This window comes from Triturus cristatus, chromosome 1_1, assembly GCF_964204655.1.
Source record: "Triturus cristatus chromosome 1_1, aTriCri1.1, whole genome shotgun sequence".
NCBI lineage: Eukaryota > Metazoa > Chordata > Amphibia > Caudata > Salamandridae > Triturus > Triturus cristatus.
In genome coordinates, this window is record NC_140579.1 from 120,374,528 (window position 1) to 120,391,673 (window position 17,146).

Genomic DNA, 17,146 nt, shown 5'->3' on the forward strand with positions numbered 1-17,146 from the left:
TTTTTTAAGTTAATTTTATTATTCAATATATTTATTATTATTTTTTATACATATATTAAAATCAATATTTTGTACAACTATATTGTGCGCATCAATCTTTTTTCTGATATTTTTGTACTTACCATTATAAATATAGGATGTCGATATTTTTGACATCGATATTTATAACTAGATATTTGTGTATGGGGATATTTTGGGGGTCGATATTCTATCAGTGAACCGTGACCATGAGTTCGAACACAGGCCCCCCACAGTAGATGCATCAGTCCATTAACCCGCCAGATACCTCCACAATGTCAGATGCATAGAATTGGGTGTACTTCTGAAATGCCACCAAAAGGAAAAGATGTGAGAGAGAGAGAGAGAGTGTGTTGTGTTGGAATTTTGCACAAAGGTCAACACAATACTTACACAACTACAAATCCCAGAATGCAATGTGATGCTGATTGTTGCCTGGACGTGTTAGACACAATAAATGGCCTCATCATGGTTACAAATATCTACTCAACAGCAGCATAGTTTCCATGCACGCTTGAGAAGAGTATGCAAAAGCCAGTGGCAGGAAGCTCAAACAATTGATTGAACTCCAACGGTTTATGCTTGTACAAATATTTCAAACAAGAGGGCCCCCCCCTCCAAATCTTCTAGTATGTGAAGGCGTAAAGTGAATGTCCGGGACGGGGTGCATGAGGGTGAGTTTTTAACAATATTTGAAAATAACCAAGTCGGGAATCAGATAGTGTCTTGGGAGAGTGGGAGGTAGTGAGTGTGTGAGAGAGTGAAGGAAAGTGTGAGACAGCGGGTGTGTGAGTGTGAGGGATTGTGAGGAGCACTGAGTGTGTGACAGAGGGTGAGTGGCAGTGAGCGTGTGAAGGAGAGGGAGTTTAACCGTGTATGAGGGGCAATGAGTATATGAGGGAAAGTAGGAAACAGGGAGTGTGAGAGTGTGTCAGAGAGAGTGAAGGGCAGTAAGTATGTGAGAGAGAGTAGGAACCAGTGAGTGTGAGGGAGAGTGAGGGGCAGTGAGTGTGCGAGTGTGTGAGGGAGGGTGAGGGGCAGTAAGTGTGTGAGGGAGAATGGGAGATAGGGAGTGGGAGAGTTTGTGAGGGATAGGGAGTGTGTTAGAGAGTGAGGGAGAGTGGGAGGCAGTGAGTGCGTGAGAGAGGGTGAGGGCAGTGAGTGTGTGAGAGAGCAAGGGAGAGTATGAGCCAGTGAATGTGTGAGAGCGGGTGAGAGGCTGCAAGTGTGTATGGTAGAATGGGAGACTGTGAGTGAAGGTCAGTGAGTGAGGGGCAATGAGTGTTAAAGTGAATGATGGAGAGTGGGAGACAGTAAATGTGAGACAGTGAAAGTGAGGCATATAGTGTGTGAGGGAGAGTGAGGGACAGAGAATGTGAGAGAGGGTAGCCATGACAGTTACACTGTGTGAGGCAGGCTGATATATGTGAAACATAAGAAACCATCTCAGAGGACCACTTCCCACACTTCTAAAAGGGAAAATAGGACATACAATTCAATTTCAATTTAAAAATACTTTATTTAGACAGTCAAGCCCATTAAAGTGCAAAGTGCCATAAAAAGATTAACAAAGAAACAATATGTAATTTTAGCCATATTATGTTAAAAATTAATCAGTGAAAAACAGCTTCTCGGTCATACAGGTTTTCTTAGGAACCTGTACTGTATAAAATAAACAATAACCTAAAGGACAGACAGTTTTCACTCTTAGGGCCCGATTCCGATCTGGTTCGGAAAGCATGCCGACTGAATCGGTTCCGGAAAGCTTTCCATATGACTCAGATGGGGGGAGTCCGACCGAACGAGTATGATGCATTTGTATGCATCCGGATACAATTCGGTCAGGCTCCCATTGACTTCAATGGAAGTCTGTGTTCCGAACGAGTACACAGGCTCCCATTGAAGAAAGGGATGGCTGGGGAAAACCTTGCACCCTGTGGTGGGCACCCATAGTGCCTGCCACAATGTGCATGGTTGAAAAGGGGGGGTCCCTTGAGTACACCCAGAGGCCCAATTTGAAGGGCCCTAGGTGAAGTGGGCCTGCTATGGGCCCCAAAGACTGATTCTGGCAGCCTTTTTGTTCCGGGCAAACCGAATTGGAAAGGCTGTCCGAATCGCTCATCGTACTTGCTCGCTCGGAAACCAAGTCCATTGAGCTGTACGAATCGGCTACGGAAAGGCTCTACCAAATGCCTTTCAAAACTGATTCGGTCAGCGCTAAGGGTTCCCAGGCATCTGATTCGAAGCCCCTCCGACCGAGATCGGAATCGACGCCTTAGTGATAAAATTGCAACTCACCTTGAGGTAAATAGATCATGATAGTCTGCTTTTCTAATTGCCGCCATATAATTTAAGCACATCAATAATACACAAAGAATCAAATCATTCGAAATTGAACCCTTTAAAAGAGCCAATTATGTCTATTTTCTCTGCATATTTTTGTAGTAGCGGTGTGGTTAATAAAACCTGTAATCTGAATAGAGCAGATTATCGATGCAGACTACTTGGCTACATATTTTGTGACTTTAATTCTAAAAGCTCTCCTTGGATGCTGTAACCATTAAAACGCTGGATTTTTCCTTGATGATTTGTCTGTAGTGTCCAAACATTTTATAAGTTTGGTAATTGCCTGCGGTTGAGAATTGTTCAATAGATAACTAATGGCCGCTGGTAATCTCCGAGTCCCCTCTTTAATCAAAAGATGCTGAAGGAATCTTCTGATATCCTCGAGGAGAGTAGGACAGATGCAGAGCAGGTGTGATAATGATTCTTAAAACAGGCCACATGGTAGGACATACAATATACATATAGGTGCCGATTAGGATCCTGGAAAAAATGTCCCCGTACGACTCGTATCCGGTCTTTTTACCGTACGAATCGTACAAGTGCCGTACAAACTGCCAAGTACGATTCGTATGGGAAAAAGTCCATACGAATCGCATTGGGAATAATTCCCCACACGTCCTCGGGTCGGAAAATGTGTCCGACACGTCCCCGGACGAATTACCGTACAAATGTGAAAAGTGAAGTCCGACCGCGCAAGTACGATCCATCCCGTGCGTCCGATGTTACAACCGTATGGAAAATGCACCGTACGGACCGAACTCCCATAGCAACCATGGAGACATGTGCCCGCATACGTGCCGAACCCCCCCTCCAGCCCCCGTGAGTACGCGCCGTACCCCCCCAGCCCCCGTGAGTACACGCTGAACCCCCCCGTGTATGTACACCCGTGTACGTACGCGCCGAACCCCCCCATGTATGTACACCCGTGTACATACGAGTCGTACCCCCCGTGTATGTACACCCGTGTACGTACGAGTCGTACCCCCGTACGAGTCGTACCCCCGTACGAGTCGTACCCCCGTGTATGTACACCCGTGTACGTACGAGTCGTACCCCCGTGTATGTACACGGGTGTACATACACGGGGGGTACGACTCGTACGTACACGGGTGTACATACACGGGGGGGTTCGGCGCGTACTCACGGGGGCTGGAGGGGGTTCGGCGCGTACTCACGGGGGCTGGGGGTGTTCGGCGCGTACTCACGGGGGCTGGGGGGGGGGTACGGCGCATACCGGGCCCCCTAATCTGGTCGTTTCGTGGCGTACTTCGCTTTTCCGGCACTTTTTGGGTGCCGTAAAAATATTGCCGTCCGGACTGCTGTCGGTTCGAATCGTACTTCCTGGTTCGTGAAACGCTGCCTGAAAGCGTCCCGACATCACGTCGGCGCTTTCCCCGGATCACATTTGTATGTATATTTTCGTCGGTCGGTGTTTTGTACGACTCGTATGGAAATGGTGTTTCCGTGCGAATCGTACTTCCATGTTTGTAAAGTTTTACAACCGGGTACGAGTCGGACGGAGTAAACCCTCCGACCGACGGTTCGTACCCGGTTTTTCCAGGATCCTAAGCAGCACCTATATATCTGTAGATGCACCAAGTGTAATATGTTATTTATTACCAGTGCAGAGAGGAAATATGGGGCAGATCAGCAACAACCGGCGATAATTATCGCTAAGCGCACTTAGCTCTAGGATAATTATCGCGGGCTAACGTGGATTTTTATCGCTGAGATAGCGTGCTATTAGCAACTTTTATCTCAAAAGCCATAAAAATCCTAGCGCTAACTGCCTAACGTGAGATTATCGCTGGAAACCCAGCGATAATCTCACGAAATGTGGCGTTAGCTTGTTGATAGGGCCTCACAAACTTAGCCATGATATCCACCTTCCATAGGATATCATGGCTAAGTCAGTCCTGAAGCAGGCGTAAGGAAAGTAGCGATAACAGAGGTTATCGCTACTTTTGTTGCGGCTATGCTTCATAGCGTGGGGCTTGATGATAGGAAAAAAGTTGCTTAGCGACATTTCTCCTGTCATGTTAGGTCAGGAACGCCCACTTTGCATCTCATTAGAGATGCAAATCTGGGCGTTAAGATTTCGTGCGCTAATGCAAGGTTTCACGCGTTAGTATGACCTTGCTAATCAGGCGATAAAATTATCGCCGCTTTTTCGGCCGAAAACGGCCACAAAAGCGGCGATAATTTTCTATCGCCGCCTTGCTGATATGCCCCTATGGGCCATATCAGCAACAACCGGCGATAATTATCGCTAAGCGCACTTAGCACTAGGATAATTATCACCGGCTAACATGGATTTTTATCGCTGAGATAGCGTGCTATTAGCAACGCTTATCTCAAAAGCGATACAAATCCTAGCGCTAACTGCCTAACGTGAGATTATCGCTGGAAACCCAGCAATAATCTCACGAAATGTGGCGTTAGCTTGTTGATAGGGCTCACAAACGTAGCCATGATATCCACCTTCCATAGGATATCATGGCTAAATCAGTCCTGAAGCAGGCGTAAGGAAAGTAGCGATAACAGAGGTTATTGCTACTTTTGTTGCGGCTATGCATCATAGCGTGGGGCTTGATGATAGGAAAAAAGTTGCTTAGCGACATTTCTCCTGTCATGTTAGGTCAGGAACGCCCACTTTGCATCTCATTAGAGATGCAAATCTGGGCGTTAAGATTTCGTGCGCTAATGCAAGGTTTCACGCGTTAGTATGACCTTGCTAATTAGGCGATAAAATTATCGCCGCTTTTTCGGCCGAAAACGGCCACAAAAGCGGCGATAATTTTCTATCGCCGCCTTGCTGATATGCCCCTATGGGCCATATCAGCAACAACCGGCGATAATTATCGCTAAGCGCACTTAGCACTAGGATAATTATCACCGGCTAACATGGATTTTTATCGCTGAGATAGCGTGCTATTAGCAACGCTTATCTCAAAAGCGATAAAAATCCTAGCGCTAACTGCCTAACGTGAGATTATCGCTGGAAACCCAGCGATAATCTCACGAAATGTGGCGTTAGCTTGTTGATAGGGCCTCACAAACTTAGCCATGATATCCACCTTCCATGGAATATCATGGCTAAGTCAATCCTGAAGCAGGTGTAAGGAAAGTAGCGATAACAGAGGTTATCGCTACTTTTCTTGCCGCTATGCTTCATAGCGTGGGGCTTGATGATAGGAGAAATGTCACTTAGCGACAATTCTCCTGTCATGTTAGGTCAGGAACGCCCACTTTGCATCTCATTAGAGATGCAAAGCTGGGCGTTAAGATTTCGGGGCATATCAGCAACAACCGGTGATAATTATCGCTAAGCGCACTTAGCGCTAGGGTAATTATCGCCGGCTAACGTGGATTTTTATCGCTGAGATAGCGTGCTATTAGCAACGCTTATCTCAAAAGCGATAAAAATCCTAGCGCTAACTGCCTAACGTGAGATTATTGCTGGAAACCCAGCGATAATCTCACAAAATGTGGTGTTAGCTTGTTGATAGGGCTCACAAACGTAGCCATGATATCCACCTTCCATAGGATATCATGGCTACGTCAGTCCTGAAGCAGGCGTAAGGAAAGTAGCGATAACAGAGGTTATCGCTACTTTTCTTGCCGCTCTGCTTCATAGCGTGGGGCTTGATGATAGGAGAAATGTCACTTAGCGAAATTTCTCCTGTCATGGTAGGTCAGCAACGCCCACTTTGCATTAAGGCTGGGCGTAGTGGGCGTAGTGAGACTACGTGAAGCATTACAGAGAGGGGGCAAATCTACGCCCACCCACACACTTCGAATAGCCCCACTACGCGCCGCCCGCCTCCCTCCCGCCCTCATTTTACAATTACTTAGAACATTACATATAAAGAAAATTACTTACCTGAGCTGCCGCGTCCCGGGGCTCCATCTTGCTGCTTCCTGGCTAGCATGCGCATTCGTAAGGAAGAAGCTAGCAAGGAAGTAGCAAGATGGAGCCCCGGGATGCGGCGGGACGCGGCAGCTCAGGTAAGTAATTTTCTTTATATGTAATGTTCTAAGTAATTGTAAAATGAGGGCGGGAGGGAGGCGGGTGGTGGGCAACTCTGCTCTGCCGCGGCGTGTGCGTAGTCTGCCCCTGCTACGCCTACTTTGCGAAGTGGGCAGTACTACGAACACTCCGCGGGCGGAGCGGAGCACTGCGCCCACCCTTACTTTGCATCTCATTAGAGATGCAAAGCTGGGCGTTAAGATTTTGGGTGCTAATGCAAGGTTTCACACGTTAGCGTGACCTTGCTAATTAGGCGATAAAATTATCGCCGCTTTTCGGCCGAAAACAGCAGCAAAACCGGCAATAATTTTCTATCGCTATCGTTATGGTAAAAACTATGGGATGAGACATTTGCATTGTTGTAATATATAAATGCACTTCTCCACAAAGCAAAATATATATATATATATATATATATACACATATATTCACTAAATAACCTATAGTTATGTTCAGATTTTACACGTACAAAACCATAGAAATTCCGCAGTTATAGTTATCTCAAAAAACTATAACTCTCATGCACCGTTTTCTCATCAATAATTTTACTGCAAAAGCGGCAGTCATTACTGGTATAATTTGTTGAGTAATTGACAGTGCATGGTGACGGCGTGAGATTTAGTTACCTTGGGGCATGAGTTATAATTTTCTGAGATAAGTATAGATATAACTGCTGAATTTCTGTGGTTTTGTGCGTGTAAGTTCTGAACCTAACATTAATGTACCTGTCTCTGCGGTCAGTCCACCCCTTGCAGAAACCCAACCCTGCGCCATGCATGGTCTTTGCTTAGTGGGCCCAAACAATTATTATTAGGTGGAGGGGGCACGCAGCCCCGCTCCACATGCTGATATCAGCCCCAGGGAGCCCATCTCCCGAGGCGGATCCAATACTTAATAGGGGAGTGGGGGCCCCTCCTCCTATTCCCTGAGTCCTAGCCCATCAATAGTTGGTGCCCTGGAGCCCACCCATGGCACCTTCTGCCTCTTTTGGGGGGACTGACGGTCCCCAGGGTCATTAATGGCTGCAAGAGAGGGACTGCATGGCCCCACTCTATTTAAAGTGATCAGCTGTTCCCCAGAGACGTGGTGATCCTTGAGGCCAAAAACGGCCCGGGAAGGTAGCCCCATGGCCCTCGTCCCCTTACTTGAAATCAGCCTGGCCCCAGGGAGGTTGTGGCCCCTGGGACTGAATACAGCCCAGGAGTGGGGCCTCACAGCACCCCTCCTCCTTTTACCAATTGTCTGAGCCCCAGGGTGGTGGTGGTCCCCAGGGCCACTGGATTCAAGCTAGCCTGGCTGATCAGGGGTGTTACCCCGAAACCGGTCCCAGGATGCTTGTATCCGGTTCAGGGAACGTTTTATTTACGCATGATTTTTTGGAATTGGTTGGTGTTCATTGCACATTTCCATCTTTTCTTTGCTGCTTTCCTACGTATCATTGATATGCAGTTGTTCTTGCATCCCACAGCTGCTATATTCACGCACATTATTATCATCACCACTTAAAAGGTGTGGGTTATTTGGGGTCCCCTCTAAACATCCAGATGATAAGACCTTCTCCACCTGTTTTTCTTCCATTTTCAATTGGGTTGTGAGGGATCCACACTGTGCATGTATGCTAATGTGTCACCAATCTGCCATTGGAGCCATACAAAGTCACGGTGAGACTTATTTACATGTCAGTTGTACATCAATTTCTGTATGGTGTCACAATGGCCTCTTTATTTCTTATTTGTTTACTTAGCCTTGAAAAAGCCGTGGGCCAATTTCCCAGTGTGGCGACCAAACATGTGTTGGCTGGCTAAGAACTCTATAAAGTAACAAGAAAATGAAAAGAATAAAAGAAAGACAGGATTATGACTACTTTGTTTATAATTTGTGTACACTATTTCACATTGTTATTGTCTTACCCTGCAGACGTGTGCTGAGGGTTGTATATACCTTGAGCCATAATTACTTATGGAAGACATATTCTCTTTCCCGGTATAAGAAGCAGGTTCTGGGGAAAAGTTTGGACAAAATGTTTGAAAAATACCTATTTTTCCCATCTATTTCCCCCTCTCTTTTTTGTCCTTAAAAAGTCCAAAGAGCTAAGACCATGAACAGACTATCGTAGATTGAATAAGGTACGGTCACTCTAAAGGAATGTTACTTGCTTCCACTTATCAAAGACATAATTGGGTCTGTTCAGGGGACTAAATACTTCACTAAATTAGATCTCCATGGAGCTTACCAAATGCTACATATATGGAAGGATGAAAAGTGGAGGATGGCATTTTGGACCCACTTTAGAAATTATGGGCCCGATTCATTAAGGTAAACTGGTATTCGGACAAAATACAGTATAAAATATCACCAAACCAGAAAAAGAAGTCACAAATATTGTGATATGGAAATATCATCAGCAAGAATATCGATGTCAAGAATATCGATTCTAAGGTAAGTAATATCGATTTTTGAAATATCTAAGTCATTAATATTATATGAAAAATTATAGTTGTTTAAAGCATCGTTTTTTTAATTACTGTTACGTATTTTAGTATATATTTGAAATGCTATGATGTAATTTTTTTTATTATTATTGTTTATGTCCTTTAATACATGTGTTAAATTCTTAGTGGTTATTACATTTAATTTTATTAAATGTTGTGTTTTTTAGTTCCGCAGGGGGTTGTTGGTTTGTAGGGGTATAGGGTTGGAAGTAATTTCATTATGATAAATAACTTATTATTTTTTATTTAATATAATTGTTTAATTTATATTTAATTATAGTAAATATGCTTTTAATTTTTATAATGTAGATTTTATGTGCGGGTTGTCGGTTTACAGGGGAATAGCGTGGGGTAGTAATTTATTTATAATAAATTAATAATTATTTGTTAAATAATGTCAATTAATTGCTAATTAATTATGGAAATTGTGTATTTTTTTAGGTGTGGGTTGTGAGCTTATAGGGGTAAAGGGCGGGAAGTAATTTATTTTTAATTAATTAATAATTAGTTGTTGATTAATTAATAAATAATTAATTTTGTTAATTGTGACATATTCTTTTTTTGGTGCAGGTTGTGGGGTGATGGAGTACAGAGTGGGAAGTAATTTTTTTTTTATTAATTAATAAGTTGTTGGAAATGAATAATAATTATTTAATTGATAATTAATTGTGTCTATTGTGTAATTATTATTATTATAGTTTTTTTAGGTGCAGGTTGTGGGGTTATAGGGTTAAAGGATGGGAAGTAATTTATTTTGATGAATTAATACTCGGGGCCTAATTAGGATGTCAGTTGGAAAGCCTCTGACTGCAGTTTGGAGGCTTTCCGACTGACATCCTTGGTTTGACTTCTGACTGCCGTATTACGATTACGGAGATTGGAAGTCAAATTGGCTGGGCATTCCATATGGCTTCCGATGGGCTCCTTGAGCCTGTCTGCCAGTCGGAAACTGCAACATAATCCGTTACAGAGAGTTTTTCCGTTTTCAGGATTATGATGTTCGTTTCAGACAGGCTTTCCATGTTGGGGTTTCCTACATGGAAAGCCTATCGGAAAGCGACTTAGGGATCCCTAGCTGGGCCCCAATCCTGCAGCGGCCTCTGGTTGGGGGCTTGAGGGCACATATTATGCCTCCCTGTAAAATCCCTGCACTGTGTGGCAGGCAGTGTGAGGTGCCTGCCACTGGAAGCAGAGAATCCCAGAAACTCTCATTTCTCTATGGGAGCTTGTTCTGCGGCCGTTTTTTGACTGCAGCACAAGCTCCCATAAAGAAATAGGAGTTTTTGCGGCCACGTCGTAATAGGGGGTGCGGAACCACTGACCTATGGTTGGTCGGTTCTCACACCGAGACGGGGTCCAGCCGACATCTTAATAGGCCCCTTAGTTTTTAATTATTAATATTTGTTGAATTGATAATTAATTATGTTAATTGTGCAATCAAACATTCGGGGGGATTTTAGATGTGGGTTTTGAGTTTTGTTGGGATGTTGATGGGAAGTAAATTAATTTTAAGTAATGAATAAATATTTTTTGATCCATATTCATTATCAATTTGATAATAATTATGTTAATTGTGTAAAGTGTTTTTTTTTGGGGAAGTACATTAATTATAATTAAGTAATAATATTTAATTGATGATAATTTGTGTGGATACATTTTTATATATTTATTGTTACATTTTATGTAGGGGTTGTGAGTTTTGTGGAGTTATACGTTGGGAAGTGACTCCATTCAATTTACGGGGCATATTCATAATAACTGACGCATCCCTGCATATCAGCAGGGATGCGCCAGTTATTTTGCGCCCCAGCTCCGCCATCATGGATGCGCCGCATTTATAATGCGGCGCACCATGGGGCAAAAACGGCACAGATGCGTCACGCATCTGTGCCGTAAAAGTGGCGCATTGCTGGGTTGCGTCGCAAGCGCAGCGCAGCTCCAGCAAGGCTCTGGGGGGCCCTATCTGCACAATGCTGCGTCAATCCTTACGCCTGCTTCAAGCAGGCGCAGGGTTTAGACGCAGCATGGGCTCAAAAGTGACTGAGTGAAATCTTGTAGATTTCACTCAGCCACTTTTAGGAGGCGTTCCTGCACCGGAACGCCCCCACCTGCTCTGGAACGCCTACATGTGGCGCAGGGCTTTACAACGTGACGCATCTCCCAGATGCGTCACATTGTAAATACCCCGCACCATGGCGCAGGATTTGCGCCGCTGCTGCGTCACAAAAGTGACGCAACGGTGGCGTAAATGAGGCGCAAGTCAAACATAAATCTGCCCCTACGTATTTTGTTCGTAAATAATTTCTAAATACAAGGCGGCGGTCCCACATGGCAAATTAGGATGTGACCGCCACCGTGGTGGTCTCATTGCCCATGTTTTGTATTGTGGCGGGTGCTGGGCTTTGCAGCACCCGCCGCAGTTCAACACAAACACCCCACACATATCCCTTTACTACGTGGCAGCCACATGGTGCAGGTGATATGTAGGGGGGCATCATAGGTGTCCCCCCCGGTCCTGTGTCTGTGATACCCAAACTGATCAAGTCTGATGCCTTTAGCCTCTGGCTCTGTCTTTCTAATTCTTGGAACGCTTACCTCACTTTCATATCTTCCAGCTGATGCATTGTGTGCTTTGTCCTTTTTATCTGAGTTCTGCTCCTCCTGTCATGATGAACGAGGAGGTTAGTGAGATCTGCAATTCCTGGATTTTCAGAGATCAATCACAGTTCTTTGCCAGCTAGTGAACATTTTAGGTTCTTGTCTCTTCAGTCAATTTGCCAAGATTGATTCTCCATTTTTTATGGTCTTTATTAAGAAGAATGGGGCTTTGTAAGTGGGAATATACTGTTGAAGCCCCAACACCCTAGCCTTCTAGGTGCCTGGGATCCATGGTGGTTTGTGTGGCTCTGCGGTTTCAGGGTGTCATAGAATGTCACAAGAAGCCCTCAGCAAGCGCTGTGAGTCTCACTCACCTGAGACGCCTCGTCTTTTGATTCTGGTCTCCTGGGTGCTCCAAAATGCCACTCGTCTAAGTAAGAGTATGCCTATGCCTTTGAAAGCTACTCTGCAACTAGACCGGTCCAAGTTGTTTTCTCCTCTGTGTTCATTTCTGATTTTCACAATCCTGTTATGTGATGTTTGATGTCATTTCAATTTTTCTGTTCTTTTGCTTTAGTCTGGTTGGAGGGTGCGTAGCATCAAAGCTATATTCCTTCAATAGTTCCTCGCTTCCTCCCGTTGCTCATCCTGACTCCTTGCTCTAGAAGAATTCCACTCTTGGGTTCCTGATTCCTGATTTTCTTCTGTCATTTGAAGCCTTCATCTAGCAAGGAGGATTTATTTGCCTTTTGCGTTTTCCTACTGAGAAGATGGCAGCTTCTCAGGAACACTTACCTATCACATGTTCCAGTGTCTGGAGACATTATGGCGTCAGGAAACACACGCCCTTACCTTGGGCAGAGGAAGACCAGAATCAGGATAACGGGTAAGCATCCTGACCAGACACTCTCTCACATAGCAGGTAGAGCACAGTATACCGCAGCAGTAACACCCTTGCGTAGTCGACACATGTGTCGCAGTTTGGCTCTGCGGATTGGTAAATTCATGGGTGATTGAGGAAGTAAATGGTTAAGAATGGATAGTATAAACAGCTCCTATTTCAGTGACAAGACATCCCAAAGGATGAACATGCACTTTAGAAAACATATCTTATGCCATGTTATGCTATGAGTGGAAGGGCCTATGACTGTAAGGATACATGAGTGAATGGATGGAGAAGAGAATTGTGGAGAGAGTTGGTGAGTGAACGTATGAATGGCTCGTGAATGTTTGTGTTGATGAATACTGAATTTGCATGACTATATGTACAACAAAATGAATAGAGAAAGGCTGTGGATGGGAATGCACGTGAAACGAAAGATATGTGAAGGAGTTGGTGTTTGTGCAAGGATGGGTGTATGGGTGAATTAAGGTAACTTTCTTTGAGTGGAGGGGTTTAGTAACAAAAACGGCCCCCCAAGGGCCCAAAACTAGCCACCCACCCTGGGGAAACGCCCAGTGCCCGCTACGGCCAAACCAGCCCGCACCAGTCACAAAGATCTGGGTTGACTCCATTGTTCTTTTGCTCACTTCACTCCTCATGGGACCAGTCCAACCCGAACTGCCATGTCAGGTCCTCCCTGGACTAGAAACAAGCATCCTAGGACCGGTTTTGGGGTATCACCCCTCATCAGCCAAGATAGCTTGAATCCAATGGCACGGAGAGCACGGGACCCACGTCTGGGTTTTTCCTTCCCACTTAGGGAGACAAAAGCAATGCTGATTTGCATACGGCTGAGTCCAACCTGGGGTGGTGTGGTGAGCAAAAGAACGATCTGCTCCATGTGTGATGCACAATGTAGTACACATACAAAGAGCAATAAATAAAGAGAAAGAAAGATATTTCTTTGTACTCTGCCAGTCTCAGGTAGGTGCACCATTTTGGAGCAAATAATTTTGGGTTTGCATCAAAATCTATGGGTGGATGCGCGAAAATTCCCTGCCGCACATGCTGGACTTGGCCCTTGAGACCCCAAATCTAACACCACCCATGAAACCCCTTCCAGGTGGAAGGTAACACGATGCTGCCTTGTATTATTTTTTTTCTCGAGTCACACAAAACCGTGAAAACGGGGCTTCGTGCACCTTATTAAATCCCAATATATATTTGCGTCACAGCTGCATCAAAAAAGTTACACAAACCTGACACGCAATGTTAGTAAACATGGCCCTGAGTTTATTGAGTCCACTCTTTTGTGCCCATGGGTTCTAGAGGTATCCTTGGTAGGTATCCTGGGCCGCTCGTGGGTGGTATTTCTGGAGTATGACTCCCAGGGGCAGATTTACTAGGATTTTGTGTTGGGATTTGCGTACATTTTGTGCGAAGCCTGATGGAAAATATATTTTGGCATTTACTAAGCCATGCAAAGGCTTAGTAAATACAATGTAATGCAGTGGAGTGCATTGCACTTGCCTGTGCAGCCACCCGTGTATTCTGACACAAACCTAGATTCACAAAGACTTGTAAACTTGTCTTTGCACCAATGTGGTGCACCTACTTCACAGAGGCGCAACGAGGAGAAATATCTTCACTGCTTCCTCTTGCAGCACACATGGAAGAATGAATAAGCTGCTAAGGATTGTTTTAGTGCCGAAGGAATAGCTTTCTGCACAAAACCAACCCTGCCTGTAACACGGGCACCATGGTGCAAGGGTGCCTGACTTAGCGCTAGACAGCCACAAGTGTGCCAGCACTTAGTAGGAGATGAACTGTACAAACCTTGGTAAATATGGCACTGTTTAGCTCCCTCCCATCAGTGCAATGCAGCAAAGTGCCTTGCTGTATTGTGTTTATCTGAACTATTAGTAAATAATCCCCCAGGTCTGTCACCGGTGTCGCGTCATCCTGTATAGCTCAGTGAAAAAGCTCAAGACATGTCAGTGTGCATGTGAAACGGCACTCTAGCGTGATAAGGAAAGGTGTCAAATCTTCTCACCCCTGAGCAAGGATCATCATTGCCTCCTGCTGTGCAGTGCAAAGTGACAAGCAAGCCAGCTCTTACCTCTGATTTCTGGATCCGTTGTGGTGGTGGCTGCAGAATCTGCTGCTGCAATAGGCCCAGTATTGGCTGCAGTGCTGGCTCCAGTGTTAACAGCTGGAACAGATCCAGTGTTGGCTTCTGTGGAGGGCCCAGTATTGACTGCTGTGCTGGCTCCAGTGTTAACAGCTGGAATTAATCCAGTTTTGGCTGCAGTGTAGATTGCAGTGTAGATTGCAGTGGTGGGCCAGGAACCACCTACAGTGGTTGGCCCAGTATTGCCAGCAGTGGCCGCCCTGGGATTGGCTGCAGAAGTGAGTCTAACTTTGCCCATTGTGGTGTTTACAGTTGAAGTTGTATTAGTGGATTTGGGATTAGCTGTACTGGTTGCTCCTGTACTAGCTGCAGTGGTAGCCCCAGTGTTGGATTCAGCAGTGACTTTAGTGGTGAGCGCAGAGGAACCTCCACTACCTGCTACAGTGTTGGTTGTAGTGCCAGATCCCGTACTGACTGTGGTGCGAGTTCTAGTACTGGCTACAATTGGAACTCCAGTGTTAGTGCTAGGGTTAGTTGCAGTACTGGCTGCAGTGGTGGCTTCAGCACTGGCTGTGGCGGTGGCTTTAGCACTGGCTGCAGTGGTGAGTCCAGTATTGGCACTAGCCCCTGTACTAGCTATAGTGGTGGACCCATTATTGGCAGCAGTTCCAGCACTGGCATTGGCCGTGGCTTTAGTACTGGCTGCAGCAGTAGCCTCTGCAGAAGTGACAGTGGTGACTCCAGTACTGGCTGCAGCGGTTCTTCTGGTGGGGGGTTCACTGCTAGTTTCAGTTTTGACTCTAGTGGTGGCTGAAGATTTGGCTGTAGTTGTGGCTCCAGTACTGGATGCTGTGTTAGTTCCATTACTGGCTGCTGTGGAGTCTCCAGTATTTTCTCCAAAGGTAGATGCAGCATTTTTCCTGGCTGTAGTTTCAGCACTGGATCCAGTGTTCGCCCCAGTATTGGCTGCAGTGGTGACCTCATTATTGGCTGTAGTTCCAGCACTGGATGCAGTGAACACACCAGTATTAGCTGCAGAGCTAGCTTCAGTACTGGATGCAGTGGTGGCTTCAGTATTGGATGCAGTGGTAGCTTCAGTACTGGATGCAGTGGTAGCTCTAGAACTGGCTGCAGTGGTGGTCTCAGTACTGGATGCAATTATAGCTTTGGTATTGGATACAGTGGTGGCCTCAGTATTGGCTGTAGTGGTTAGTCCAGCATTAGCTGCAGTAGTGATTCCAAGATTGGAAGAAGCTGCAGTACCAGTACTGATGACAATGGTGGTCCCAGTAGTGTCTGCGATGGTGGCTGCCGTTCTGGCTGCTGTGGTTGGCACAGTACTGACTGCCGTGGTAGCTCCAGCAGTGGTGCCCACACTACTGGCTGCAGTGGTACCTTCAGTATTGGCTGCAGTGGTAGCTCCAATAATGACTTCAGTGATATTTCCAATAATGACTTCAGTGGTATCTCCACTATTGGCTGCAGTGGTAGCTCCAGTACTGGCTGCAGTAGTAGCTACAGTACTGGCTGCAGTGGTAACTCCAGTACTGGTTGCAGTGGTAGCTCCAATAATGACTTCAGTGATATCTCCAATAATGACTTCAGTGGTATCTCCACTATTGGCTGCAGTGGTAGCTCCAGTACTGGCTGCAGTGGTAGCTCTAATAATGACTTCAGTGGTAGCTCCAGTACTGGCTGCAGTGGTAGCTCTGGTACTGGTGGCAGTGGTAGCTCCAGTACTGGCTGCAGTGGTAGCTCCAGTACTGGTTGCAGTGGTAGCTCCAATAATGACTTCAGTGATATCTCCAATAATGACTTCAGTGGTATCTCCACTATTGGCTGCAGTGGAATCTCCAATACTGGCTGCAGTGGTAGCTCCAATAATGACTTCAGTGGTAGCTCCAGTACTGGCTGCAGTGGTAGCTCTGGTACTGGTGGCAGTGGTAGCTCCAGTACTGGCTGCAGTGGTAGCTCCAGTACTGGTTGCAGTGGTAGCTCCAATAATGACTTCAGTGATATCTCCAATAATGACTTCAGTGGTATCTCCACTATTGGCTGCAGTGGAATCTCCAGTACTGGCTGCAGTGGTAGCTCCAATAATGACTTCAGTGGGAGCTCCAGTACTGGCTGCAGTGGTAGCTCCAATACTGGCTGCAGTGGTAGGTCCAGTACTGGCTGCAGTGGTAGCTCCAGTACTGGCTGCAGTGGTACCTTTAATACTGGCTGCAGTGGTAGCTCCAGTACTGGCTGCAGTGGTAGCTCCAACATTGACTACAGTGGTACCTTCAGTACTGACTCCAGTGGTAGCTCCAGCCGTGGTACCTTCAGTACTGACTCCAGTGGTAGCTCCAGCAGTGGTACCTTCAGTACTGACTCCAGTGGTCGCTCCAGCAGTGGTACCTTCAGTACTGACTCCAGTGGTAGCACCAGCAGTGGTACTTTCAGTATTGACTTCAGTGGTATCTTCAGTGGTGAGGCTATCAGTGGCTCCTGTGAAGGGTTCAGTGATGGCCACTGTGGAGGGCCAAACAATGATGTTCATTGTGAATCCAGTGCTGATATCTGTGACGTCAGTAGTCACCCCACTAATGGTGGTTTCAGTTGTCTGTCCATTGGTAACATAGAAACCTGTAGAGAAATTAGAGAAA

General features: G+C 45.7%; 1 protein-coding gene across 1 annotated transcript in view; it reads right to left on the reverse strand.

Annotated features, from left to right (window-relative positions):
• LOC146869729 (uncharacterized) overlaps positions 1–17,146 on the reverse strand; it is a 73,822-nt gene that overhangs the window by 25,421 nt on the left and 31,255 nt on the right. Inside the window, exon 2 of the mRNA XM_085613664.1 lies at positions 14,487–17,126. Coding sequence (XP_085469790.1) covers positions 14,487–17,126 — 2,640 coding nt within the window. The remainder of the gene's footprint in view (positions 1–14,486; positions 17,127–17,146) is intronic.